This window comes from Aspergillus bombycis (assembly GCF_001792695.1).
Source record: "Aspergillus bombycis strain NRRL26010 chromosome Unknown contig00096, whole genome shotgun sequence".
Classification (NCBI taxonomy): domain Eukaryota; kingdom Fungi; phylum Ascomycota; class Eurotiomycetes; order Eurotiales; family Aspergillaceae; genus Aspergillus; species Aspergillus bombycis.
In genome coordinates, this window is record NW_019170098.1 from 115105 (window position 1) to 140749 (window position 25645).

The following is a 25645-nucleotide window of genomic DNA, read 5'->3' on the forward strand; positions in this document are numbered from 1 at the left end:
GGGAGAAGGAGGTCCGCATATCATTCTTCACGGTCCGAATCTCTCAGCATATCCTCCAGTTCGATCTGTTCGGACATGGCTGGCCCAGAGCCGGCCATTCCTCGGAGATAGTCCCTTCCGTAGGCATCCATGCCCTCTCTGAGCGAGTCCCGCGCGAACCGAGAGCGAAGGCTCCTCCCTAGGCAAGACGATAGAGCAAGCCACGCTCCAAGGTGTCAACGATGGATACCTGCTAGCGGTAGGGGAGTCACTTACCTAGGAATAGAAGGAGGGGCGCAAAAAACACCACAAAGAGGAGTAAAAGGAAATTCATCGCGGCCACAGCTGGTCGTGATACCGTATGCTAGCAGAGGATAGAAGAGTAATAGAGATGGTTTCTTGTTTGGGCTGATCAGCAGTGCCGCTCCAGGCTTAGCGCAACCTTGTATAGCACGTGACGCAATATTGCGTGTTTGACGCGAGTCTTTCTTGATAGTCAGACCGATACTTCTTCAAGGCCAGCCGTTGTCAGACGGATCGGATGATTTTAGGCCTAAATTTCAACAGCAAGCTGCAGAGACAGCTGACGGCCCTGCATTCCAGTCTCTATGGTAGAACATGCTGCCTCAGGCATGAGGAACCCACCTCCATTCATGTGACTAACGCGAAGAGGAAAGGCTCCGTCAGGGTTTAGCTTTTAAGAGCTTCTCCTCCCACCAAAATTTACCTTCTTCTCTCTCATCACTTAGACACACAGCCGCAATTGAAGTAGCTCTGGTTTTGCTGGCCAAACTCCAGAGCATCTCTCCGTCTTGTCATGTACTCTTGTATTTGATGGTAAGTTCCTGTCTTTATTTTCTTTAATATTGCTGTCTTTGCATGATTATACAAATACTATAATCTGTCAATCCCCTGAAGCTCCTTATAATATCTCATAAATCGAGCATATGTGATTGAGAAATGTATCGAAAATGACTTGCATTCTTTATTTGCCATGTTGATCTTGCATCTCTTGTGTTCAACAATATGCTAACATCAAACTCTGGTTATAGCAGTGCAATTGATAAACTTGAACATCTTCTCACATAAACAAAATGGCTACGGAGCCCACCCTCCCCATCCCGATCTCGTATATCGCGGGTAACTACTATCTTTTCTCTATTGATGCCGTTACGTATTTGAGACGGGAACATCACATCTGTGGTGTCCTGATTGGCACTCTGCCGCAAATCCCACAACAAAATGTCTTCCTGGGATTGCCGCTGGAGCTGATGCCGGAGGAGGCGAGGCTGCTGGTGGAGAAAGGTGTAGCTTGCATTGTAGACGAGGTAAAAGTTCAGAACCAAGGCATGAAAGCCTCATGGAGGAAGATCGCAAGACGTATCTCCGTGAGCTAGAATCCCAAGGCCTTCAAGCTATGCGGCTGCAAGCCAGTCGGAAGGAGCAACAGAGAGAGAAATCGTTAAAGAAATTAGAAGAAAAGAAAGCAAAAGCTGCCAAATCAAAGAAATCCTCTGAGGATCCTGAACCTGCACCTGCTGTCGCTGATGGGCCTAAGGATGACCCATTGGTCGACCTCTTCGCAGACAGTCAACCGTCAAGTCATAGTCAAACCACCTCTCGACGTACCTCCACGACTGTCGCCCCCGAGAATGCCATGGGCATCACGCCCGCAACGGCTCGTCCGCCTCTCCCAGCTGAGCCCTCTGCCGAGCAGCTGCTGCCGATGCCTCAGGTTCCCTCGTCTTATCCTTTGTTTGCTCATCTTCATGCCGAGGGTTATTTCCTGTCCCCGGGTCTTCGATTTGGCTGCCAGTATCTTGCCTATCCGGGTGATCCCTTACGATTCCACTCTCATTTCTTGGTTGTCTCTGCCGAATGGGACGAAGAGGTCGATTTGATGGACATCATCGCCGGAGGTCGACTGGGTACTGGTGTGAAGAAGGCATTTATGATTGGAGGTGCTGAGAAGAAGGAGAACACTGCCGATGAAGAGAGTGTGAGAACTTTCAGCATTGAGTGGGCAGGAATGTGAGACCATTGCTCTAGATCGTCAGACTTTGACGGACCAGTCTCACGCCACACATCGGCGATGCGGACATATCGTTCAGCAGATAGGCTGTATGGAACGTGTGCCGCGGCCCTCGACGCTTCCTGAGTGGAATATATCCCACCAACGGAACGCACTGCTGATGCTTGATATACATAGCTTACGGATACTATGGATGTCGGTGAACAACCATACTGGCGACCTATTCAAGCATACATGTGCTTGGTTGAGGTTAGTGCATATGCTAACGGCTCGGCCTAGCCATGGGGCCTGTGGCACGGCCTTTTGACGGTACGACTTTATTATTAAGTCAAGTGTCGAGTCTCTTCTATGGTTGTCATAAGAGACTCGATTATCACATCGAAGTTCTATCATCTCATATCCAACTAGAGAAGCATTTGTTCTAGTCAAAATGATACCCATTGAATCACCTCAATAGCATGTACGTCTAAATACTGGCTAATGGCCTAATCATAGCTCACATCCTGTAGCATCTGTAAGAGACAAGCTCAATGTAAGGCTGGAGAAGCAGAGCTGTGGCCTTCGAGGCGCAGCATCCCTACTTTTGACGGTTACTCCGAAAGAGGGTTGACGCCAACGGACAGCCTGGGAGGCCGAAGACTTGGTCCGGTAGGCTACGCTAGGAATCCTCTCCTATATCGACTCGGCACCAGTATTCTCTGCGTCGCGTTTTGCGCTTCATTCCTTCGGCATCCGCGCTCCGCTGCCAGCATGGCTGCCAAATAAGCACCGTCTTTCGCTGGGCCTACCTTGTCGTAAAGTGTCGTCAACATTATATAAAAATCAGCGAATACCACACCATCAATCAAAGATAGTCCACATTGCGCCACTTGAACTTCTTGTTTGCACGATCCACCGGTCGATTCAGGAACTGACTCCCATGAAGCTCAAACGTAAGCTCCTTCCTGGCACTGGAACCAGCATTCGCACTGAGATCCTCCGTCACATCCATGCCATCCTGACCCGGCGCAGACAAGGGCACCCGAAAGCGAAAAATGGTCTGTTCCTTCGGCAAAGCTATCGAAAGCACCATCAACATCACCTCACCAACTCATACACAGATAAATGAAACAATAGAAAAAACACTCACTCTTAACTTCATCCCCCTCCGTAACAACCACAAAAGTAAACTTCGTATCCCTAACCACAAAGCCTCTAACCCCAACCCTCCCCGCACACCGACTCCTCACAACCTCGACCTCTGCCCCATGGAAATCTGCACTAACCAGCTTACTCCCATGCGACAACGCCGTCACGTTAACCTCGTCCGACTTGCGACCCCCGAGATCCAGAACCTCCCGCATATACGCCACCCACATGGCATGCAGGCCCTTGAAAATCGCATACTTGCACTCCTCCTTGGGCAGGTCGTAGATCCCGGAGGCGCGCTTCTCGCGCGCCGACAGCGGCCGCGGCTTCTGTTTGCGGAGGAAGTAGGCTTTCTTCTGGAGACGGTGGCGACGGCGACGGTCGCGGTTGTCTTCGGGTGTGGGCGATGTTGGGCGCAGGTAGAGGGGTTTTTGTTTTATGCGTTCTTTGAAGAGCTGCGATGCTGTGTCCGGGGAATGGGCGCGCTCCAGGAGGGTTTGGGCGATGTGGGGTTTTGGTGTGGTCATTTTCTTTTCTCCTTTCTCCTGTCCCCTTTTTTCCTTTTCGGTTCCTTGGTTTGGGGTGGTGGTGTTGAAGGGAGGTGTTTTGGGGGTGTGGTTGCGTGGTTGCGTGAGAAATTGTTCTGTTATCGGGCCTTTTTGCTGAGCTGATAAGGTTAGGTTTATCACGGGGGTTGCCTTTTTGGGACGTGGAGGACTTTACGCCAGGGCTACGGTTTACGTAGTATATGACTTCGAGTATACCTTGGCTCTTTGTTTATTCCTTTTAGGTATTATGTCTAGTGGTACTGTGAACAGCTCATATGCTAGCTTGTTCGTGGGGCTAGTTACAAGAATCTCTCTGCTAAGTCCTTCCAACACCCCGGGAATAGAAATGGCCCTAGTCGTGTAGACACTATATATGGAAGCTCAGTACAGTATGGGCTCAATCTATTACATACACTTATTAGCATACCCGAGCTATGGAAAGGTCAAGGGTGTTTAAGATCCAATCCACATTAACCAATTGTCCGTATGTGTAATTCGTATGCCAGGTTCTCGAACACAGTAGTAATAGTGCTCCTGACTCTAGAGTCTTGACATGGCTACAGGTCAAGATTGGAATCCAACAAACGCCCACCAATACAACAACAATACCCCAAACTCGCCATCTTTAAAAAGAACTCTCCCTCCAAACTCAAACCAAACCATACGACCCCAATGTAACCTCGTAAAGCCATCGGCTAGACACCAAACCCCAAACTCAACCAAATCCTCGGCTCTCCTCCTTCCCCGCATTAGGGCTGCATCTATATCAACATCACCATCATCATCAACAGCCAGCACAAAACAACACGAAGCAACACGAAGCAACATACTTCACCCCCAGAAACCCCAGTATATACACAACAGAAAGAAAAAAAAGACCAACCCCAGCAAAATGGCCACCCAAGAGAACCTCCCCCCATTCCCGGACAACATCCCCACAGCACCCCTAACCCGACTCTCGCTCAGCAAACTGCTCGCTCACGACGAACCGGAAACAGCCCGACTCATGCGCGCATGCTGCGACATCGGGTTCTTCTACCTGGATCTCCAGAACACAGAGCCAGGGACCGTCCTCCTCGCCACAGCAGACAAGCTATTCCAAATGGGCACAGAGCTGTTCCAGCTCCCGCTCGCCGAGAAACAGAAATACGATTTCAGCGCCCAGAACTCTTACCATGGGTATAAGGCCCAGGGGGCAATGATTGCGGATAAAGAGGGGAATATGGATAGGAATGAGTTTTATAATGTAGATCCACTTACTCCTTACCCCTTCATCACTAAGATACATATGCCATACACATATATCATCACCATATACATATGCATATACTAACTATTATAACAATATGAAAAAAGGTCTCCAAAGACAGCATCCTAAACCTCTCACCCCCCCTCCCATCCCCAGCCCTCCTCTCCACCCCCGAAACACACAACTCCCTGAAAACCTTCATCTCCACCTCCCACGCCATCACCACCCTCCTGCTCACCCTGCTCAACAAAACCCTGGGTCTCCCGGACTCCACGCTCCCCGATCTCCACCGCCTGCAGTCCCGAAGCAGCGACCAAGTGCGCTTCATCAAAGCGCCGCCGCAGCCACCGCGAGACAGCCGCACGGCGATGGGCGAGCACACCGACTTCGGCAGCGTGACCATCCTCTTCAACCGGCTGGGCGGGCTACAGGTTCTCCCTGCGGGGGAAGACGCGGAGTGGGCGTATGTGCGGCCGTTGGCGGGTCATGCGATTGTGAATCTCGGGGATGCGTTGGTGAAGTTTACGAATGGGTTGTTGAGGTCGAATATTCATCGCGTGGTGGCGCCGCCTGGGGACCAGGCGCGGTGCACCAGGTATAGTCTGGTTTATTTCGCGAGACCTGGAGATGAGGTTGTGTTGCGGAGATTGGAGGGGTCGGATTGTATTCCTGAGGGAGGGGAGGAGGAAGTGGTTAGTAGTAAGGAGTGGGTTTTAAGGAGGGCGTTGGGGAGAAGGGGGGATGCGGAGAGCGCGGATTTTGAGAAGTCGGCTGGGACGGAAATGATGAGTCGTAGGATTAGGGTGTGATTTCTGGTGGCTTGTTTTCTTCTTCTTCTTCTTCTTCTTTTTTTGGTCTGTTTAGGTGCTTGCTTGGTTTGGGGTTTGGTGTGGATATGTTTTGATAAGTATGGAGTATATTGTGAGGGTGGAGTATTAAATATGCATTGCTTAGGGCTCTATATCCATGTTCAAAACATACACATTGCGGGATATTCTTCCTCGTAAGCCCTTGTGAATGACATGTTGATCAGATGACATGGTGAGCAACTCTTTAGGCTTTCATCACTTCAAAGTACTGACATGTTCTATCACTACAGCCTAATGTGGCCACTGTGAATTAACACAGTGATGGGGACAGTCACTTCACTCTGCTTTCATTCCCTTCCCTTCTTCATATTCAATCCTTGTTGACTCAGAGATTATAAGAGCTAAATTTTGGGGCAGACACAGATCAAGGGCCGTCAAGTCACAGCACATTGCATTATTGTGTTATTAGTGCCCCGGCAAGTATGATATCCTGAATTTATGAACCATTCACAGATCTGCACCTATACTCACTCCTGGCCCAACACAACATTAACTGTCTCATATGTGTTTTAACACTTTGACAGGCATGCTATATTGATATATGCTCCCCCTTTTCTCGTCAAAATGGCATCCCAACGTCTCCCAACGGCAGCTCCAACAAGGGGACAGCGGTTACGAACTCGTTTCAGCATCATCTCACCAGAAACACCACTACGCAGACATGGTGTCTTCAAGTGTTGGACCTGCTTGGTTATTTTTGCCTTCATTCTCATGGAGTTCCTATATGCGCTGGCCGACGGGTTCCTGGAAGACGAGCTCGAAGTTCACCTCCAACCCCGATGAGTCTCAATCCAGCATGGATGACCAGAACCTTCAAGAGACTCTGTCTGACGGCTCCAGCTCGCCTCTAACTTTGTGGAGCAGTCCTCTGAGTAGCCTCTCTTCCATGACACCCAGCCCATTAACATCTCCATTGCTGTTCCATGAACCGGAAAGTGAAATTCATACTCATGGTAATAGCTGAACTGGTTCGTTCAACCTATGCACGCTATGAACTGACAATATATTAGGCATCAGGTCACACTCAACCGTTTCGCGCGAGAGCTACTGTGTGGCCAAGTCGGCGACAGATATTATGCAAGGCATTGAAAGCAAGAGTAACAACTTTTTCACGGCCATAAAAGACATTGTCCTTCCACTTCTGGGTGACAAAGGGCGATTCTATCAAAACAAGGAGACGTTAACTGCCACTGTGCGACCATACAAATCATTGGATCAACAGCCTACAGGGTAAGGATAGCTAGTATTCTCCGGCTTTGGCAACGACTGATAATGCAGCTTAGGCTTGAAGCCCAACTGAAACCATATCAGCTTCGAGGCCTGTCATTTCTATTGTATCTCCGAAACAACGGCATTGGTGGAATCCTCGCAGATGAGATGGGTCTAGGGAAGACTATCCAGACGCTTGCGCTCTTTCAGTACATCAAGAAACACGATAACACCATGCGACTTGACAAAGCTGGTCCGTTCTTAATTGTCTGTCCGTTCAGTGTGATGGAAGTTTGGCTTTCAGAGATAACCAAGTGGACACCGGAGCTCACTTCTATCAAGTTCCACGGACCACCGAGCCAAAAGGAGGCAGTCAAGAAGATTCTGACTCCTGCTAGAGGTAAAAGCCGGAGGAGTTCCACACCTGCGGTGGACATTGTTATAACCTCCTATGAAACTTTGACCTCGGACATCAGATGGTTCCGAAAATTTGTATGGAATTATGCTGTTCTTGATGAGGGCCATCGCATCAAGAATAACCAATCGCAGAGAGCGCAGACCATCCAAAGTATCAGGGCTGAATATAAGCTCGTCCTCACGGGGTAAGAATACATCTCGCAGGCACCATTTGCTCAAACGACTGACATTATCGACACTCAAGAACCCCAATACAGAACAATCTAAGGGAATTGTGGTCAATCTTCCATTGGCTTTATCCTGATGTCTTTGTGCCGTCCACATCAGAGCCGTTTGAAGAGGCATTTTCGCTTGGCGATGGGAAGTTCGATCCCAAATTCTTCGAGCAAATCCAAAGATTCCTCGGCCTAATCATGCTCCGCAGAGTTAAGGAATCACCAGACGTAGGGCTTTCAATTCCACAAAAGACAGAGACGGTTTTATTGGTACCTCTGTCAGAGTTTCAACGTTCCTTGTATTTAAGAATACTTACCGGCATAGAAAATTCCATTCTGGGTGGACACGGGAGCATCTCATCCGACCATAGGCGTGAAATGGGCAAACACCAAAAGTCTGATATGATGTGTGAGCAGGATGAGGATGGTTTCAATGATGGGTCGTTCAGGCTATCTTCAACAACGCACGCTGAAAAGAAAAAGTACAGAATATTGAGCAATATCCTAATGGAATTGCGCAAGGTGAGCCATAAGACTTCACCTGGTATGCCAGTTCAACTGATTCGCAAATCCAGTGTTCGATCCACCCGTATCTGTTGGATGATGCGATTCCGGATCCTTACGAACTCGGAGCACATGTTATCACAAATTCTGGAAAGTACATCGTGCTCCTTAAAATGGTCCAGCATTTTGTGCTAAAGAGAGGGAAGAAAATAATCATATTTTCGAACTTCAATCAGGCTTTGAATCTTTGTGAGGATCTTTTGTTATCTATCCAGAAGAACGGCGATCCTGTGAGATATGTTCGATTAGACGGAAGCACATCTAACGCACGACGGAACCTCTCGATTTACCTCTTCCAGAATGATCCTAGGTACATGGTCTTTCTGATTTCGATAAGGGCCGGCGGTGAGGGTCTCAATTTAGTTAGTTCCTCAACGGTTATCTTCTTGGATGAAGACTGGAACCCCCAAGTTATGCGACAGGCTGAAGCGAGAGTCCACCGAATTGGACAGGATCACCCGGTGAGTATCTTTAAACTCCAGTCAAAAGGCACAGTGGAAGAACAGATCAGCCGTCGCATCATCAAGAAAGCATATGTTGCCAGCAAAGTCATGGAGGATATGACTGCAGCGCATGATATGAAAGCGTTTGCAAATATGATTGATTCTCAGGGGCTAGCCTACGCAATGGATACGGAGGACTTGTCCGCATTAGTCCGCAGTCGAGCAGTTTTGACGTCCAACCAGTTGAGTGCAACAGAATTGAGCTGGTTCAACTGGAAAACGATCCTTAATGTATGTGCTAGCAACCAATCCATTGAGCTGAACGGGAGAAATACTGCTATCGATGTACACCAAGAAAAGGCTTGGCTGGCGCGCACGGAGCGGGTCAAAACCAATATCTTCGACGGGAAGAAGGTCGACACAAGATTCAGATCCTTTTCCGTCTATGAAGCTCTACCTGTGGATCTCTGTCGAGCAGATAGACGCATTGGAAAGGAGCGGACAGTTATAATTGACGGGTTCTCAGTGGGAAAGGACAGTATCCAACTCGAGAGCCTATCCAGCAAGAGATGTCCAAATCTGCCGCAGACGAACCCTAAGGAGAAAATGACGCACGAGGCCGTAAGTAGTGATCCCCAAAGTCTCCAAGCCAATCACAAGGCTAAAATCTTTCCAGGCATGTTTTCTCTGCCGGAAGTTCAACCCTCAAGAGTGCGACCTTTGTCCATTGGCATTCCACAAAGAGTGTCTCGAGTCGATAGGCAAGCTGCACCGTGGCGGAAAGAGACTTTTATGCCCCCATCACTATTGTTCGCAATGCGAGAAAACAAGTAGCAAGGCAGGGGGGCTCTTGTACTGCTGTACCACTTGCTTTAGAGCATTCTGTGAGGAGTGCCTGAGTTGGTCTCAGACAGACTTCGTGGGAGAGAACCATGCACATGAAGCCATGGGATATTATCCGAAGAGCGTGTTTTACATAAAATGCGCACAATGCAGCGGCCAGCGAAAGCGGCGCTATGATTTCGGATCTGTTGTGCCGTCTAAGAAAACGCGGCGGGATTGATGTACGGACATCTACATTGTTTCAGGGGACTGAACGGTTAGTAAAGATTGTGACAGCATTTTCATGTGCCCAGAAACATTTCATTCATCGGAATTGATGTGGATCATATGAAGGGAGAAACAGAGACAAAGTACTCGGTTAGTCCATGGATACTCCGAGCACCTTCCTAAACAGGAGCCATTTAACGGGCAAAGAATCTTACATTATCACTTTCCATCCATTACATGTAACGATCCTGATCGCGTTCCGTACTGGTAATTCGCATCTAAACAGATACGGATGGAAAAGTCCTACATACCCGCGAAAACATCAAGCTGCATAACGACTGTAACGATAGACGGCAACAACGTGTATGCGGCGCCACCAGTCGGCAAATGAGCTACTAGCAGAATGGTCAGCACGAATTGAAGCACCGTATGACGGTGCAGGCATCTCATGCCTTGCCTATTAGAGCACCCAGTGCATAACACCCTCGGCGAGCCACCAATGCATGACTTGGTCATGCTAAGAAGCAGACAGGGATGCGATGAAGAAAACGGACCACCGAAGTGAGAAAAAATTCACCGGGGACTCCACCGCTCCCAAACCAGTGACACATGAATCGCCCCTCGAAAAGTGGATCAATATAGACAGGGAATATCGTTATATAGGTAGGGATATGTTCCGCGGGAACGATCCTATTTGTTTCCGTTGCGCTGGAACTTCTCAGCGGGGCCGTGCGAAGTTGCCTTCGAAAACAAAAAGCCTTGTTTGTTGTTCTTCTCCACCGAGTCTGTAAGGAATGAACCTCTTAGAGAGCGCAGAATCACCCGACAAGATCCGGGATAAGCAACATGACGGGTCCAATCAAGCCATTAATTGAGGTGGTCCCAACAGATGAGTTGTTTGCGTGGGGATCTGCACGCACCCATAGTCTTGGGGAGACCACGGCGCCATTTCCAACTGTTGATTCGTCTTGCTGGACTACACAAGTCCGAGGTCGAAGCTAGGCAGCCAGACAGCATCCTCCATTTTTGGGCTGGTAGGTGGATAGAGTATTTACCTCGTGCGTCGTGTTGGAATTGCATCTTGCAGGAAAGTGGACCTGCATCCAACCTCATTGCTGGGAATGTGTGGAAATCTTTCCATAAGTCTCTTTAATCCATGTTACACGGCGTGCCCCGAGGAGGGAAACGCAGGAAGCATCCTCGCAGAAAGCTCGCGCGTTGCTGACAGGACCGGGCAGCCCCGATGCAAGGCGTTGGCTGTCGGTGGTTGCCTTCTCGCCTGATGTATGCCTGCAGCGATATTTCATGAGCGCATACGGAGCACATCTTGTCTGATCCGTCGTGGTAGACAAAGAGATAAGTCTATGGGGCTATAGAAGAAGATCATGGGTGATCCTTGGTTATAGAATTAAGAATTGGTCATGTCTGAATTTATCCGGTGATACCAGGTAATACCATACCTGACCACAATACAATAATACTTCGGTTAAGCCAGTTTCTTTCCAAGGAAACCATGGCGGGTCACGGACCGAACCGCCAAGGGGGCTAATTAAGAATTCCATGGTACAGTACAAGAAAACGGTCCAGAAACTGGGACAGAACGAGAATAATAATGGGATGCTACTATAATAGCAACACTTAGGATCACCCTTACAGATTGAGAAGACCCCGGAAATCCCCCGAAATTAAAGAAGATAATAGGGAATGACTATAAGCTCATTCCTCGCGCCCTAGCTTTGGATGATCCTAAAATGTGTGTGTGGTATGACTTGTGTAAAATTGTTCAAGATAACGGCTGCGTAATACAGTTCAAATAAGCATAAATGCAGAGAACGTTACACAGCCATGAACTGCTGTACACATGGAATACTGAAGTTTCCGAGTCAATGGTTACAATGGTGGAATTGCTTTTCTTTTCGTTTCTTTTATACTTTTCTGTACTTTTTCTTTATCTTTTTTCGCCTCTTCTTCTCCCCTGCTGTTTTTTTAATTGATATCCGAATACCACCAATCGCCTGAGTCATGACAGCAGATCACACCAACAAAGTAAAGTACTATACACACAGAGTTGATCAACGAAAACAAGCCACCATCCCAGAACCACCATATTAACCACATCCATAAAATAACCCCCTCACTAATTACTCTACCCCAATAAACCAACACCGTTAAACCTTATTGAACCCACAACGCCATTCCACCGGAACGGTCAATCCGACCAGACCGGCCTTGCCACTATCGGACGATCGACCACAACGACACCAAAAAGAGCCATAGTAAGAGTGGCCCGAGCGCTCTCTAGCCTACTCGGGGATTTCCAGAACCAGCATACGGCGGGGAGGAGTACCTCCACTAGGCGTATTGCACTGGAAAATAAAGTGATTACTTTTGCTATGTTTACACAAGGCGCGGCGCTAACGGGACCGGTGTACGCCGTAGTATGGACGGGGGGTTTGGTTTTTAGCATGGGGATCGATCCTTCATAATAACATGGGACTGAATCAGTTGGTTTGGGCTTGCTTGCGCTGGCTGACTAGATGGGTGCTCTATTGAGAAGCTTAATCCTGGATCGTCAACGTACGCGCCGGTGACTATGGAAATGCTGGATAGGATGTCGGAATTGGATTTCCTGGGTGGTGTGTCGATTCGCATAAACTTTACGGTTACTTACTTGGGGTTGGGAGATGGCTGGTTAGTTCGCACAGCAACTGGGCGATTACTCAGTCCTGGGAGACCGAGACCAGCTTCACAACCTCGGATGAAATCTTCAGGAGCGGATATAACTAGCCCAGTCCACTTCAACTGTAACGTTCTTATCAGCCAAGCCCCCCTGTCGCTACTCACAAGCTACGCAACTCTGCACCCTCCCCCTATCTCGGCCGGAGAATCCCAGCTCTTGAACAACACTGAATGAACCGGATATCATGCCTCATAAGTCCCTTGGCTCGTCAGTCAGTCAGTCAGTCCAAGCGTCAAATCCCGGCTAGATGCCTAAACCACGACTCATGAAAGAAATCAGATAGTAACGAAAAATAAAATAAAATAAAAAGCATAATTCGGAGTGAATCCATGACCCGGGACGCTGTATCGCTTGTTCTGAGCCCGTCAATCCCCAGCAGATCATGCCCATCTAGACTATCATACATGCAACTAGTGAATTCATAGACGCCCGGGCCCGAACATCAGCCGACCCGTCAATCTGGAACTGTCCGAAAGAGTGCGTGACAGGTGGCCGGCAGGCAGGCAGACAGGCAGGCCAGCACCTGTCCGTCAGTGCCATAGTGCCTCGTTGCCAAGCGGACCCGACACTCCAGACGAAGTGGGCGTCGTACATGTCCCGGTGGGGATTGAAAAGTGGGAATCCTTGCCCAGCCGGCTGGGCTGCAGGATTCCTCGGTGCATCAGACGGATGGCGTGACGGGATTTGGTCGGCATTTGGATGAGCAGAGAGAATTTGGAATTACTCGTCCTTTGTTTGCGCTTTGTTCTTTTTTCATTTTTTTTTTCTTCGCTTCATAGGTCCATGGGAGAGCATCGGTGATGATCATGATGGTACATATCTACTTCTGCTTTGCTGACTGCACCCCTGTACCAGTTTCCCATCGCTTATGCTGTCAGCCAACATACTCAAAAGTTAATCAGATACCCTGAATGAAAATCCGTACTACCTAGTACGTACGACCATTACAGACAGTACCATACATAACCACCTCTATTAATACCCATCTGTAGGGCTCGAAAGGTACCACCGGAGTTTTCCCGGTACGACCGAGTAGCACCGGAGCGGGCCATTGGCCTGAATCATGCCATACCGAACAAATTAGTTCCAATCCATCTATACAAGTGCACAGGACGGAGGACTTAGTAGGAAGTGACCTTTTCTGGAACCCCTCAATTTAAATGATCTTGACCCAGATCATGTCCGACCGTTATTCCGCGCGGGACCGCTATGGTCCCCCCCCTCCCTCTCTCCCCACTTCCTGGCTCTACTTATCTTCCAGCCTGTCTATCGCTTCAATTAGATAGGTAGAGCCACTTTAGGGTTTGGTTGACAGGTCCAGTGGGGTCTAACGGTTTCTTAAGTTGTGAGAGCTCACCGTGAGCTACCTGTACTCGGGTTAATTCGACCAATAGTAGGTGTGTAGAAAGTAAGGAATACTGGGAGGGATTGTCTGTGTGTCCCCCCCGTTCCAGACCCCGGGGATAATTTTAGAGCAAGTGCGGGACTATCGTTCCGAAACAGTGGGTTTACTTTGGGCCAGACATCCGTTGACAGCTGTGCTTGCGTGTGCCAATTGTTTGGCCTGGTCTTATACGCTACGGAGGTGCAGGATTGGTTACAGGTGTTGGCAGTCATCCTTCCTACTAGTACCTACTGAGACAGGCTATTTTGTGATGGACAGTATTTTCAAACAAGGACCGACACGGAGAGGCTCCCTGGGGCCTGCTCCACTGTATCAAATGGTATTGTAGTCAGAAAAAGAGTGGACGCTAGTCGTGTTGCTGCAGTGAGAAGAGAATTCATGGAAACAGGCCAACACCGCAGAGGTGTGTGAGACCCGTACCCGCGCCCCAATTGCATTCCTAACCAGCGCTGATCGTAAGCTTCAATCGCTCTTCCACCCGTCTCACCACCTCCGGGTCTGGCTCTGGTTTTTGTTTCTTGGGTCTGGGATGAAGTCAGTAAAAAAAGAAAACGCACATCCGTAGTAAAGGGGGTTCCAACGTACGGGTCTCGTATGGTTTCCGGGCCTTTCTCCTGCCCACAATTCGAGCATGTCCTTTCCCCCGACCGGTACATGGTTGAACACAGATGACAGGTGTATCGCACGCGCAGACGCGGTTTCTTCCACGTGCGTGCTGGCGGTTCTGCAGGAGGATCCACATCTCCAGGATAACCATCGGGATACTTGTCCAATTTAGCCCTGGGAGTAGTCAGTACAGATGTCGCTATCATTGGAACCCCGCGGGGTAAGACTGTCACATACGGTTCTCGGGGACACTTCTTGCACCGGGTATGTTTGCAATTCTCGCACTCTGTGGCGTCCGGCGCGAAGGTCGTACAGCAACGGTGGCAAGTGCGACGCACTCTCTGCTTGACTTCTTTGCGGACGAGGTCCTGGCCGCCGGTGCGAGATGGGAGTGTAAGCGGCGGTTCCTTCGCCTTGCGCGGCACACCGGTCGGCTCCTTGCCCTTCTGCGAGAGGATAGTCTGGAGGGCGGACTCGGTCTGATGGTCGTGCGACTTATGCGGCGGGTAGCGGGGACACTTCTTGCAGCGGATATGCTGGCAGTTGGAGCAGAGCTTGTCGATTCCGAAGGTGGTCTGGCAGCGGTGACAGGTGCGGCGAACTCTCATGCGAATCGGCTTGGCCACACGTTGAACCTCAGTGTCGGTCGGCGACCTCCATTCCCCGGGTTCCAGGGTCAACCCATACTTGGCGAACAGCGAACGAGCCTTCTCCTCCTGAATAGCGCCCCAATGCTTGAATACGGTCGGTTCGGGGCCGGATTTGGCGGCAGTATGCTTTGTGGGAGCAGCCGTTGTTTTTGGGGCAGCCGTAGCCTTAGCGGGAGCAGTAGTTTTCGGACTGCGCTCAAGTTAGTGCGCTCATGGGTGCGAAAAAAAAGAAAAAAGAGAGGGGAGGCCGTACGATGCGGACTTGGTCGGCGAAGCTTGTCCACTGGTTTCCTGCGAGTTGGATGCTGATTCGGACTTCGAAGACGAGCTTTTCCTCAGCACCGTTCTCATTCGTTGGAGGTACTTCGCGAAGCCCTCTGGCTTCCCCTCATTGGGCTGTTTCGGGTCCCCTGGGCTGGACATGTTGCTTGGGGGTTTTCCGAGTCGATATGTATATGGTGATGTTTTAGATTTGGTATAATTTTTTGGTGTCGTTTAAATTCGGGAATAACATCGGCAGATAATTCTTTTCTATTCGTATCGATAGTAACTGTATTCGCAATCGTTGGTACTGAGTTTGGTTCTGTCCTTCTATATCCTCCAGGGGCTGCAAGGTTGGCGTATCCCACCTGTGGGGTGAAGGGGGGCAGTAAAATAATAAAAAAAAGTTGAGTGCAAAAAAAAGAGACGAATTGACCAGTCGTCTGCGATATGGAAGGTGATCACCCGTGAAGTCGTGGTGGTTGAAGTTGATGGTTAAGTTTATAGTCAGAGCAGGTCACACAGACGAGTACCGAACCACAGGACTGGGAGACCCAGCGAGACGGTGAGGTAAAACCCAAGGCGCAGGGTCTGCAATGGCAAGGAAGTGGGCTCGCTTGATTGGCCGAGTGGCGGTCAGATCCAGTGGTGGACTGGATCAGTCAAATCCGAGGGAGAGGTCGAAGGTGGCGGCAGGTTAAGTAGTACCTTAACTGTCGATGGGGTACGGTGAACTATATACGTTGTTGTGAAGAAGCGACCAACATCAGGTAGCCAAATCACCGGGAGAAAACAAGAAAAAAAAAAGAAATAATATCAGCGCACCAACAGCGGCGGACCGAACGATAAATAGAAGCCGGATAGGCTTTCTGGGGGAACCGGATGAGCGAGAGAGGGGTGGGTACAGCTCCGTATGGGTTGAGTCTAAAGGGAATGGCCCATGGCTCGCACTTTTTATTTTAATCATTTTATTTTTTATTTTTATTTTCATTTTTATTTTATATTTTCAATATTTCCGACGATATCGTACCAAATTAATAATGGTCAGGATCACTGTTAATGCATATGAAAATCATCAAAAATTCCAGAGCGTCAAAATGACATTCGCCATCTCTCCGTGTATTAACTCGTAGGTACCTAGATCATTACGTACAGTACATCCAAGTAGTCAAATTTTGTAACATCTTCAAATCCAATTCTCTTCATGATTCCCAATACAGGAAGGAATTTTTAAATGAAAGAAAAAGCAAAGAATAATACTCCATAGACTTAAGGTTCGGGGTTGACACATGGATACAAGTACCAAATACCGAGCCGTAAGAATGTAAACAACAGTGAGAAGTAGAAACAATAAAAACACAATCAGGAAAAATAAGAAAAGCTAGGGTAATATTTCCACTTCCCGGGTTGCCGGTTCAATTGGTTGGCTGATCTAATGCCTCCGCCAGTCTGGCGCATAATAAGCTGGCAGGTTGAAGGAATTTTTGTTCAGGTAGCTGCTAGGGAACTCCGTTGGTATGGCCCACCTGTCTACCAGTATCTATGGAATTTAGTAGGCGAACCGAAGCGACGGAGCCATCGTACTAAATCATAGCGCTGTTCCCGCTCGGGAACAATGCCCGAGCCCAGAGTTTGACAGTCAGCCTGAAGGTCCCATTCATGGACTGCCTGGGCATAGGATATGGCGATCGTGAGACATTGGTGAGGGCCTGAGCTGTTGGACTTTGGTCCTTGTGGTTACTAATCCATCTGCCAATTCAACCATGTATGTACTATGTATGTACATACACTGTCCAGAGCGGCGGACCAAGGCCGTGGTTCTGGATATCGGTCAATACGACTGTATGAAATACAGTATTTTATTGTCAGCTAAATCGGCCTTATTTTCCAGAGGACATGCAGATACGAATATTTGCTTGAATCAATCAGTCCATGCCGTTCATCGTCGCCGGACAGGAAATAAGGTTTGTATGGTCATGACCATGAGCAAGATGATCCCTCGTATCATGCCATTGTCCCACTGGAAGGGTTATGGACGCATATACTAGTATTACCCCGTCTTATACTTGAACGCTTTGCGTCCGTCCTCCGCGGAGGATATAGATAGCCGCGGAGGAGGCACATTCGAAATACTCAAGGTCGACAGCACGAGTGGTCTCTTCCAAATGCCTCAACGAAGAGATGATCATATGAGAACTCTGTCTAAATGAAATCGACCATCACAGTGATGGTCCAGGTTGCCAATTAGTAATCCAATCTAGCAAGTGCCCATAGGATACTACGTTACTTGCTCCATACCAATTCAGTCCTCCCCTGACGATAATAGGACTAATAAGACTAACGATTCCTACTGGCAATCGACTCAGTCTGCCGCCGCCGGCCTTTCCCCCGCATTAGTTCCAATCATTCAGCCGACCACGACGAAATTATTAATGGCCCAACTAACTGCACATCACGATACTTCTCATCTTCCCCAAATAGGAAACCGTAGTGGTCTCCCACCGGAAACACCGGCGAGAGTCTTCAGATCACTATCGTCTACCAGAATGATCAACAACCCCCTAGTATTTAACCAGACGGCTTTATTTAGTAACCGAGGGCTTGACAGCGTCCATGCTCAGAGTATAATTCAAAAGGGATACCCTCCCCCCCCCTCTTCCCCCTTTCCCCTATTCCACCTCACCTTATCCCTAGATGCTACGTGCACCGAGTCTTCCATGCCATGCATGTCCTATGCACCTCGACGTAAACATATCGAACACCCCCCCGAGCACCAGCGACGCCGCCACGATCGTACGAACAAGCCCCTCAACAGCCCACGATCACATTAGCGACCGAAACAGGACAAGACTCGCTGCACGATGATGCAAACACGCGCCCCAGGAACCCTTCGCCACGCAAGGACAATTGCTCTCACTTACTAAGGGGGAGGAGGGCGCCATCCCAACGGCGTCTGACAATCATGCAGAACGGTGGCTGCATTCGGGGCCCGGATGTTCCAGTTCCAGCCTTAGTTCTCACTCAACTGGACTACTAAATCGCGCCTTTCCCCCCTCCTCTCCTATGCGCGCACGGCATTCCGTACCGGGAAGGTCGTTAAGAAATTAAGTGGCTCACTAACGTGCAGCGTTCAGGTACTAGAAGCTGTATCGAAGATACTTATGTAGCTAACTAGTAGTCAAATTGTATTGGGTGGGTGGGTGTGTGCTGCTGCTGCTGCAGGTGTCCCGTCCGAGGTCACCCCCATATGCAGGCTGACGAGGGTGTCGGAGAAATTTCTACCCTACGGAATTTTTTCAGGAGTCTTCCTTCCCCACCGGTTTTCCAAGGAATTAAATTGGGGTGATGTTACTTATTATTGCTGATCGTTAATCGGTGGGTTTAATCTATATCGATTGTGTGCCCTATGAATCAGGTTGAGATTGCATGAGTAACTTCCACCAGAAACGGACCTCGGTCCGTAGTTCAACGTTTTTCGCTGCGTGGTTCAGGCGTCTAGACTACTATGGAGTCGAAAAAACGGTAGCAACCACCACGATTCCACACCTCCTCAGCAATCCTCAGCATCTCCACCGGTGGAGTAGTATCCCCCCCCAATCGACACGGTGGTCAGTGCCTGAGAAGGGTGGCCACTGGCCAGGTCACCGGGACCGGTCCAGACAGGGGTATTTTCATGACCGAGCCATGCAGAGAGTGGAGATATCCCCCAATCATATTCATGGATGGTGAGTCTGGCTGACAATGAACAATGGCAAAGGACTAAGTTACCAACTTCTGTCCCGGAAAGTTCTGGGTTGGCAGCAGCACGACCAGGTGTCAAGCGTTAAGGCCTCTCAAACCTAGCTGAGTCCTTAGTCCCGGCTCAAAATCTCCACTGTGGAGCGGCACGTACGAAGCTAGTAATGGATTTGGCTTTCTGCTAAATCGTGGTTCCATGTGTATCATTCATGCAATCGGATTAGGTATTGGTTTGTTTTTATACGCTGCATCTATAAACGTCCATACTGCGATTCCCGATGAATTTGTAGTACATCCTGGGTTTGTATAGTATTCGACTCTATTAAGAAGTCTACTTGTCATCCCTCCCAAATGAACTGTTTCCTGATTACGTTGTGCTGCTCTCCCACCGAGATTATTGTGGAAAGTGTATGTCAAATGGATCCACGGCACAGCTTCAAACACAAACACACGTGCTCCAATGGAAAATCATTGTGCTCACGGCCTCATGCTGAATATCCCCTCAATATATCTCACTAGGCGGACGGTCTTATATTGTTGACCGAACTATGCAGTGCTGATGACCCAAAACAACGCATGAGTTGTGGTCTAAGTTCGATCGTGATGCGCGATCTCGCCGTCGTATTCATGCCGACCTCATTGAGCTTGAAAAAGGGGCCAGAAGACATCTCTTGAATACGCACTAAACTTACAAGCGGGACCAAAGCATTCTCAATGCAAGCCCTTGCATTCGAAAGCTGTGATGCCTTTAGGTTTGTGTATACATACTCGCAGAAACCGGGCGTAATGGGGCACACGAGACCGGCAAGAGATAAATAACACGCTTCCAAAACTTGGCGTGCCCTACGGATATATACCCGCAAGGCCAGTCGATATGCTTGATGAACAGCAAATGCTTGACTGCAAATCCCAGATGTTGGAAACCAGTATGTATGAAAAAGCCAGTCATCCAGCTCCTCGATATTGTATAACCATGCGACTATAATGGGTGTGCTGAGCCGCACGAGCGCTCCAGAAAAGATGTACCATTAACCAAGGTCTAGGAAGGAGCGAATGAACTTGAGCTTGACCGAGATGGCTTCAATCGTGCCTAGCTAGATTTTTGTCTGATATTAGCTACATGAGAGACCACATGCGAAACTTGCGTGTTATGAAAGTGTAATATATCAACAATGAGTATGGATGAGATCGTACCGTGCCCTATCAGCTCCAGCTCCCGCTGTCGGGGTATAGCACGACCCTGAGCCTGCTACTAGTAACATCACAATATATATCAAAAAGTAAACAGTGTCAAGTGCATAACGCCGACCGTAGATAGAAGCGCCAATGTCATGAACTAATTTGCCAAAGAAAACCGTCTATCCAAGATGAGCCTTCGAGCTCAGTCCTCACTCTGCAGTTTCGATTCAATGGAGATAATGTCATCCTCTTCCTCAACTTCAATCACGCGATTGACTTGTGCGGTGTTGCGCATCAATTCAACGGCGCCAGCGTACATCATTCGCGAATTTGGGTTGCAGTTTTCTGGGAGCCAGTAGAGAAGGACGTAAGGAACCGAGGGACGACCGGATTTCTGCCGTTGACCGGTCAATAAGAGTGGAAGGGAGACTTGTGGTATGATCACTCACCAGAGTTAAAGGATAGCTCAGGAGAATGAAACGGGGCGATGAGTCAGGGAGCTCGTCGGCCACATCTGTCATCTTCGTGTACACTTCGCCATTTTCAGGACGAATCTCTTGGCTCTTTTGGTCGATGATGTCTAGTAGGTTGACCGTCAACTTATTATACACTTGGCATCGGCGGCGTAACGGTCGGCGTGAGAGAAGGTGAGCCTTACATATTATAGCTTGAGGATCCTTTGCTCTAGAAGTTCCCAGACGAAACTTGCGCAGTTTCTCCTTTGTCTCCGGAGAGAACGCATATAACCGAGATTCAGAAGCCTGTCTCCCCGAGATATCGTCAGGGGCGCAACGTTTACGAGGGGGGAATGCGGGGCAGTCTCACCATGTTGTAAATGCCTCGTCCGGATCCAAGCCAATTATAGTCGCTCGGTTTCCGAAGGATCTGAAAGAACAGGAAGTCTTCTAATTTCCTCGATTTAGATCAGGAATTCCAGCGCAAAATAGCACAAAAGGAGAAATGAGCAACGGTTACTAGGTGGTGCTCCACGTTTCTGCGGAAAGTGGGATGAGGCGGAAAGGGAGTTTTTCCCCACTCCACCTCCAAAAGCCGTCATTTAGTCGCCCTGAAACGTTGCCTGAGGTTGTGTCTCAACCCCCATCTAGTGTCCTTTCCTCTTTCTCACCACCACCACCACCTCCTCCTCCTCCATTCGCGCTTCTCTCCCTCCATGTTCAGCCGTCTCAGTCAGTTGACCCGCCACCTCGCTCGACCATCACTCAATTACACTTCCACCTCTCCGGTCGCTCTGCCGCCCTTATCGATTCCTCAAACTCGTGCCTCCAACATGACATCATCCGCGGTGCATAACTACACGAAAACGATACACACGGCAGCATGCCTGATTATTGGTGATGAGGTGCTTGGCGGAAAGGTGTGTATTAATTGAATGGAATCGGCTAGTCAGCTCTGATAACCGGCCTATCTACTACCATTTATGCCCGACCCTCCCTTTCTCCCTTGCCGTGTGTTGCACCGAGGTCATGTGCCTGTTCCCGAATGAGTGACTGATAGTTGGAGCCCAAACTCTCAGACAATTGACACCAATTCCGCATATTTCGCCAAGTATTGCTTCTCCCTTGGGATTCAGCTCAAGAGGGTAGAAGTCATTGCCGATGACGACAGTGAAATTATTGAGGCCGTCAGGCGCATGAGTAACAACTATGATTTTGTGGTGACCAGTGGAGGCATTGGACCGACGTCCGTATACCCTATTCTTTTCTCTCGAAAGACTCCACAGTTCCCAAGACCGTCGTGCTATATCGGAAGCTAACTATACGCCCCTTGGCAAAAAGCCACGATGATATTACGTATGAATCCATAGCCAAGGCATTCGGTCTGAAGTTGAAACTACACCAAGGCGCTTTTGAGCGTATGAAGAAGCTCTCCAAGCCTCACCCAATGCAACCGCAATTTGACTGGGATACCCCGTCCCCCGGTCTAACAGCCAAGCTGCGTATGGTTGAACTTCCCCACGATGATACTCTGTCGGAGGAGCAGCAGGCTACCTTCGTGGCAGATGATATGTGGGTGCCAATCGCCATCGTCAACGGTAATGTGCATATCTTGCCAGGCGTTCCTCGCCTATTCGAGAAGCTCCTTGAGCATCTGAAGCCTACTCTGCTTCCTCGGTTAACCGACCCTGAGGGCAAAGGCATTTATCGCTACTTATTCAGCACCCCCCTCCCCGAGAGTGCTGTGGCGCCGTACCTGACGGACCTTGCAACGCGGACATCTTCACGAGGAATCAAGGTTGGTAGTTATCCCCGCTGGGGAAAGAAGCGTAACACCGTAACTTTGGTTGGAACCGACAAAGATTTCATGGACTCGTTGGTCTCGGAGGTCGAGCAGAATGTCCAGGGCACAAGAGTCTCGCAGGAAGATGAGCTTGACCCCCCTTCTGATGCAGAGGAAGGTAAATAAGGAAACGGCCGGTGATGCCGATGTACATAGATTTGATGCAACTGTCGATACACGCTTAGACATTAGCCGCGCTCGAAGCATATAACTTGAGCAACTGCACGCAAGAGTTTGGATGTCTGTCTAGTAGTCGGATTGTCACTTCATGCTGCTGGCGGTTAGATAAACCCGTTCAACCAAACAAGTTATAAGCGAGAACAGAAAATTGATGTCCGGGAGATCAAACCGATGAAGTTGAGGAAGCACTACGTCCCTATAGAAACCCAATCCCGTGTTGCGCTGGAAGTATCAAACAGGATCATATTTCCCATATCCAAAAAAGTGCTCCGACTAAGCATACAGAAGCCTATTTGCATCCACCCAAAAATTCCGAAGCAAGATTTACCAATATTTTCATTGAATGGGAAAAACCAGGTTATTAAAGGAAAGGAACAGAGAAGATGGGATGAACTATCTTCAGTGCATGTCTTGGCGGAAACTGGTAATAAACAGCAGAACCGCAAAAGAAGTCAAGGATAGACAACCGCAAGATTCAGCGCTGAAGTCCCAGACTATTGCAAGCCCCGATATATTGGTTGCTGGCGACCTGGAGAAAGTGTTCGGACAGCTCATGTCCTTGCGCGAGATATGTTCGAGAGATAAGCAAAGTGCCACACCAATGCCCAAGCGATGAAAGGAAAAGAATAGAACAACGCAAAACGGGGATGTTGCCCCTGCAGAAGATCGCAGACTAAGGGCAATGATGATGAAAGGACGACCAAAGATGATTTTGCAGTTCAACGTAACCAGAATGAAAACCATGACAATAACATGTACCTATATAAATTGCACAGATCTACTGACAGGGTTAATTCCTCGTTCTACCCAAGAACGAGATCGTCAAGAACAGTCTTTCCAAAAAAAAAAAAAAAAAATAAACAAACAAAGAAACAAAGGGGGAATCGAACGTTCATGGAGATGATGACGGCATCATGGAGCAGGCATCACATCCGATAGCGAGTCTCGTATGGTATAAATTTCACAATCCAAAAAGCGTCGACAAGCCAAAATTAGCTCCGAGGCCGTGGCGCTATTCCTGTCGCCAATATCTCGTTTCCAGTCGAATTTTATTATATGTTTTGCTTCCTTCCGTGTCTCGACTCGTGTGCTTGTATCCTTTTCAACTCCAGCGCCTACCCAATTACATTATAATACACTTTCCGCAGCAACCAGCGCTGTCGCCTGGCTCGCTCACGTCCATTTTGCCCTCTGGGGCGCGATTGCCGAAGGCTCCCGAGCCTGACGGGTACGACGACATTTCTTTGTTGTACCGACGAATCTCACGGACGAGGTCGTAAAATGCGTTTTCGACATTGATGCGAGACTTCGCGGATGTTTCAATAAATTTGCAGCCAAACTGTCTTGCTAGAGCTTCACCCTCTGTTGATAGTCACATCCATCAGTCACAGTCATTACAGCGAGAGAGAGAGAGAGCTGACTAGCTCGTTACCCACCTTCTACTGTGACGGCTCGCTCCTTCTCTAGATCGCATTTATTACCGACCACGATGATAGGGAAATAATCCTTGTCCTTGACTCGTAAAATTTGTTGCTGGAATGTCATAATTTCTTCAAAGGACTGGCGTGACGTTATGGAGTAAACGAGAAGGAACCCTTCACCGGTTCGCATGTATTGTTCACGCATTGCCGAGTATTCCTCCTGTCCTGCCGTATCTAGGACATCCAACAGAGCGACCTCCTCGTCGATAACACACTGCTTGCGGTATGAATCTGTTTACCGGAATCCGATGAGTAACCGGAGGGCAGAGGAATTTTCGATGGGGAGGCGACTCACCTTCGATTGTCGGGTCATATTCATCGACGAAGTGACTCTGAATCAGTTGAATAGTCAAGCATGACTTTCCGACACCACCACCACCAACAACTACCAATTTGTATTCTCGTAGGAACTAGAGTTCGTCCAAGGGTGAGTAACTTAACTTGCGCCATGTTCTGAAAGGGGCATGATGGAATCGGGATTCGCAGTTGAGCAAGGGGAGAGAGAGGGAGACGGGTGCCAGGGCCGGTGCGTCGGGGAGAACAAGCTTACCTTTGAAGCCATTCTAGAGTCTTCTATCCGGATGTGTGTCTGATAGGAAGGATGAAAGGTGCGCGAAGGCGATGATCGAAGCTATCCCGACGGGCGTAGTGACAGCGGGTCGAGAGAGCGGTAGCACAATTTTCTTTTTTGCAGCAGGGTCAAGAGTCGGGGCCCAGCTTGTCGGGAGTTTCGCGCAGAACAGAGGCGCCTAAAAGACAAGTCCACAGCAACGGCGGGTCTAGTGAGTCGACTAGGCCAAGCTTAAAGGCGGATGGGGGTTGAGAGGATCAGGGGGGCAGGAGTTCGTGGAACTTCGAGAAATCGGCGGGAATTGAATGCGAGGCGGCAGGCCGTTTTCCCTTTCGCTGTTACGGAGCAGAAACCCGACTTCTCTTCTAGTATTTCCAAACTAAGAAACTAAGCCAAAAACACAATCAAACCGTTGCTCCTTTTGGAGAGGGTTTTAGGGGAAAGAGATGAGGTGGAGATTGGGAGGGGGGAAGGGGGAATGATGATTAAGGAGAGTTTAACGTGAGCAACGGAGGTGGGGGATTAATTGAAGGATAGGGCCAAAAGAGAAGCAGAAGAAGCAGAAGAAGAAAAGTGAAAAAGAAATAAAAAAAAAAGAAAAGAAAAAGAAAAAGAAAAATTCCTAACACAGATAAAGCAACATACCGTTTTGGTTACTCGAGACGATTCTGTTAGAGTGAATTACTCTAGGGTTCCTTTTTCAGGGAGAGCGGTGGTCAAAATGAGTACCGATTGGAGAATAATAACAACAATCAATAAAAAAGATTCATGAAAGGGGGCCTTTTCCTTTCTCTTTTTCTTCTTTTCTTTTTCTTTCTTGGTTTTGGGGAAAG

The 25645-nt window shown here is 48.8% G+C and overlaps 9 protein-coding genes across 9 annotated transcripts; 4 read left to right on the forward strand and 5 right to left on the reverse strand.

Annotated features, from left to right (window-relative positions):
• Positions 1–20: 20 nt before the first annotated feature.
• On the reverse strand, positions 21–313 carry ABOM_008614 (uncharacterized protein; the record flags this gene model as incomplete). The annotated part of the gene is made up of 2 exons (XM_022535743.1): positions 21–178; positions 256–313. The coding sequence occupies 2 exons, from the start codon at positions 311–313 to the stop codon at positions 21–23; spliced, it is 216 nt and encodes a 71-aa protein (XP_022385811.1).
• A 760-nt stretch (positions 314–1073) lies between these two features.
• ABOM_008615 (tRNA splicing endonuclease subunit SEN34) lies at positions 1074–2014 on the forward strand (the record flags this gene model as incomplete). Its single annotated transcript, XM_022535744.1, has 2 exons — positions 1074–1284; positions 1350–2014. The coding sequence occupies 2 exons, from the start codon at positions 1074–1076 to the stop codon at positions 2012–2014; spliced, it is 876 nt and encodes a 291-aa protein (XP_022385812.1).
• Positions 2015–2855: 841 nt separating this feature from the next.
• ABOM_008616 (RNase P/RNase MRP complex subunit) lies at positions 2856–3666 on the reverse strand (the record flags this gene model as incomplete). The annotated part of the gene is made up of 2 exons (XM_022535745.1): positions 2856–3067; positions 3141–3666. 2 exons carry the CDS (start codon positions 3664–3666, stop codon positions 2856–2858), a joined length of 738 nt encoding a protein of 245 aa, XP_022385817.1.
• A 913-nt stretch (positions 3667–4579) lies between these two features.
• On the forward strand, positions 4580–5745 carry ABOM_008617 (putative oxidoreductase, 2OG-Fe(II) oxygenase family; the record flags this gene model as incomplete). The annotated part of the gene is made up of 2 exons (XM_022535746.1): positions 4580–4933; positions 5044–5745. 2 exons carry the CDS (start codon positions 4580–4582, stop codon positions 5743–5745), a joined length of 1056 nt encoding a protein of 351 aa, XP_022385818.1.
• Positions 5746–6466: 721 nt separating this feature from the next.
• Positions 6467–9487, forward strand: ABOM_008618 (putative nucleosome remodeling complex ATPase subunit (Snf2h); the record flags this gene model as incomplete). Its single annotated transcript, XM_022535747.1, has 5 exons — positions 6467–6758; positions 6816–7035; positions 7089–7616; positions 7676–8168; positions 8222–9487. 5 exons carry the CDS (start codon positions 6467–6469, stop codon positions 9485–9487), a joined length of 2799 nt encoding a protein of 932 aa, XP_022385819.1.
• A 4800-nt stretch (positions 9488–14287) lies between these two features.
• ABOM_008619 (uncharacterized protein) lies at positions 14288–15527 on the reverse strand (the record flags this gene model as incomplete). Its single annotated transcript, XM_022535748.1, has 4 exons — positions 14288–14372; positions 14434–14628; positions 14692–15294; positions 15358–15527. The coding sequence occupies 4 exons, from the start codon at positions 15525–15527 to the stop codon at positions 14288–14290; spliced, it is 1053 nt and encodes a 350-aa protein (XP_022385820.1).
• A 4957-nt stretch (positions 15528–20484) lies between these two features.
• ABOM_008620 (GMF family protein) lies at positions 20485–21110 on the reverse strand (the record flags this gene model as incomplete). The annotated part of the gene is made up of 3 exons (XM_022535749.1): positions 20485–20676; positions 20732–21043; positions 21108–21110. The coding sequence occupies 3 exons, from the start codon at positions 21108–21110 to the stop codon at positions 20485–20487; spliced, it is 507 nt and encodes a 168-aa protein (XP_022385788.1).
• Positions 21111–21453: 343 nt separating this feature from the next.
• ABOM_008621 (flavin adenine dinucleotide pyrophosphatase) lies at positions 21454–22706 on the forward strand (the record flags this gene model as incomplete). Its single annotated transcript, XM_022535750.1, has 3 exons — positions 21454–21657; positions 21817–22022; positions 22079–22706. The coding sequence occupies 3 exons, from the start codon at positions 21454–21456 to the stop codon at positions 22704–22706; spliced, it is 1038 nt and encodes a 345-aa protein (XP_022385787.1).
• Positions 22707–23883: 1177 nt separating this feature from the next.
• On the reverse strand, positions 23884–24803 carry ABOM_008622 (Ras family protein; the record flags this gene model as incomplete). Its single annotated transcript, XM_022535751.1, has 4 exons — positions 23884–24122; positions 24197–24472; positions 24537–24651; positions 24792–24803. 4 exons carry the CDS (start codon positions 24801–24803, stop codon positions 23884–23886), a joined length of 642 nt encoding a protein of 213 aa, XP_022385786.1.
• Between the last annotated feature and the right edge of the window lie 842 nt (positions 24804–25645).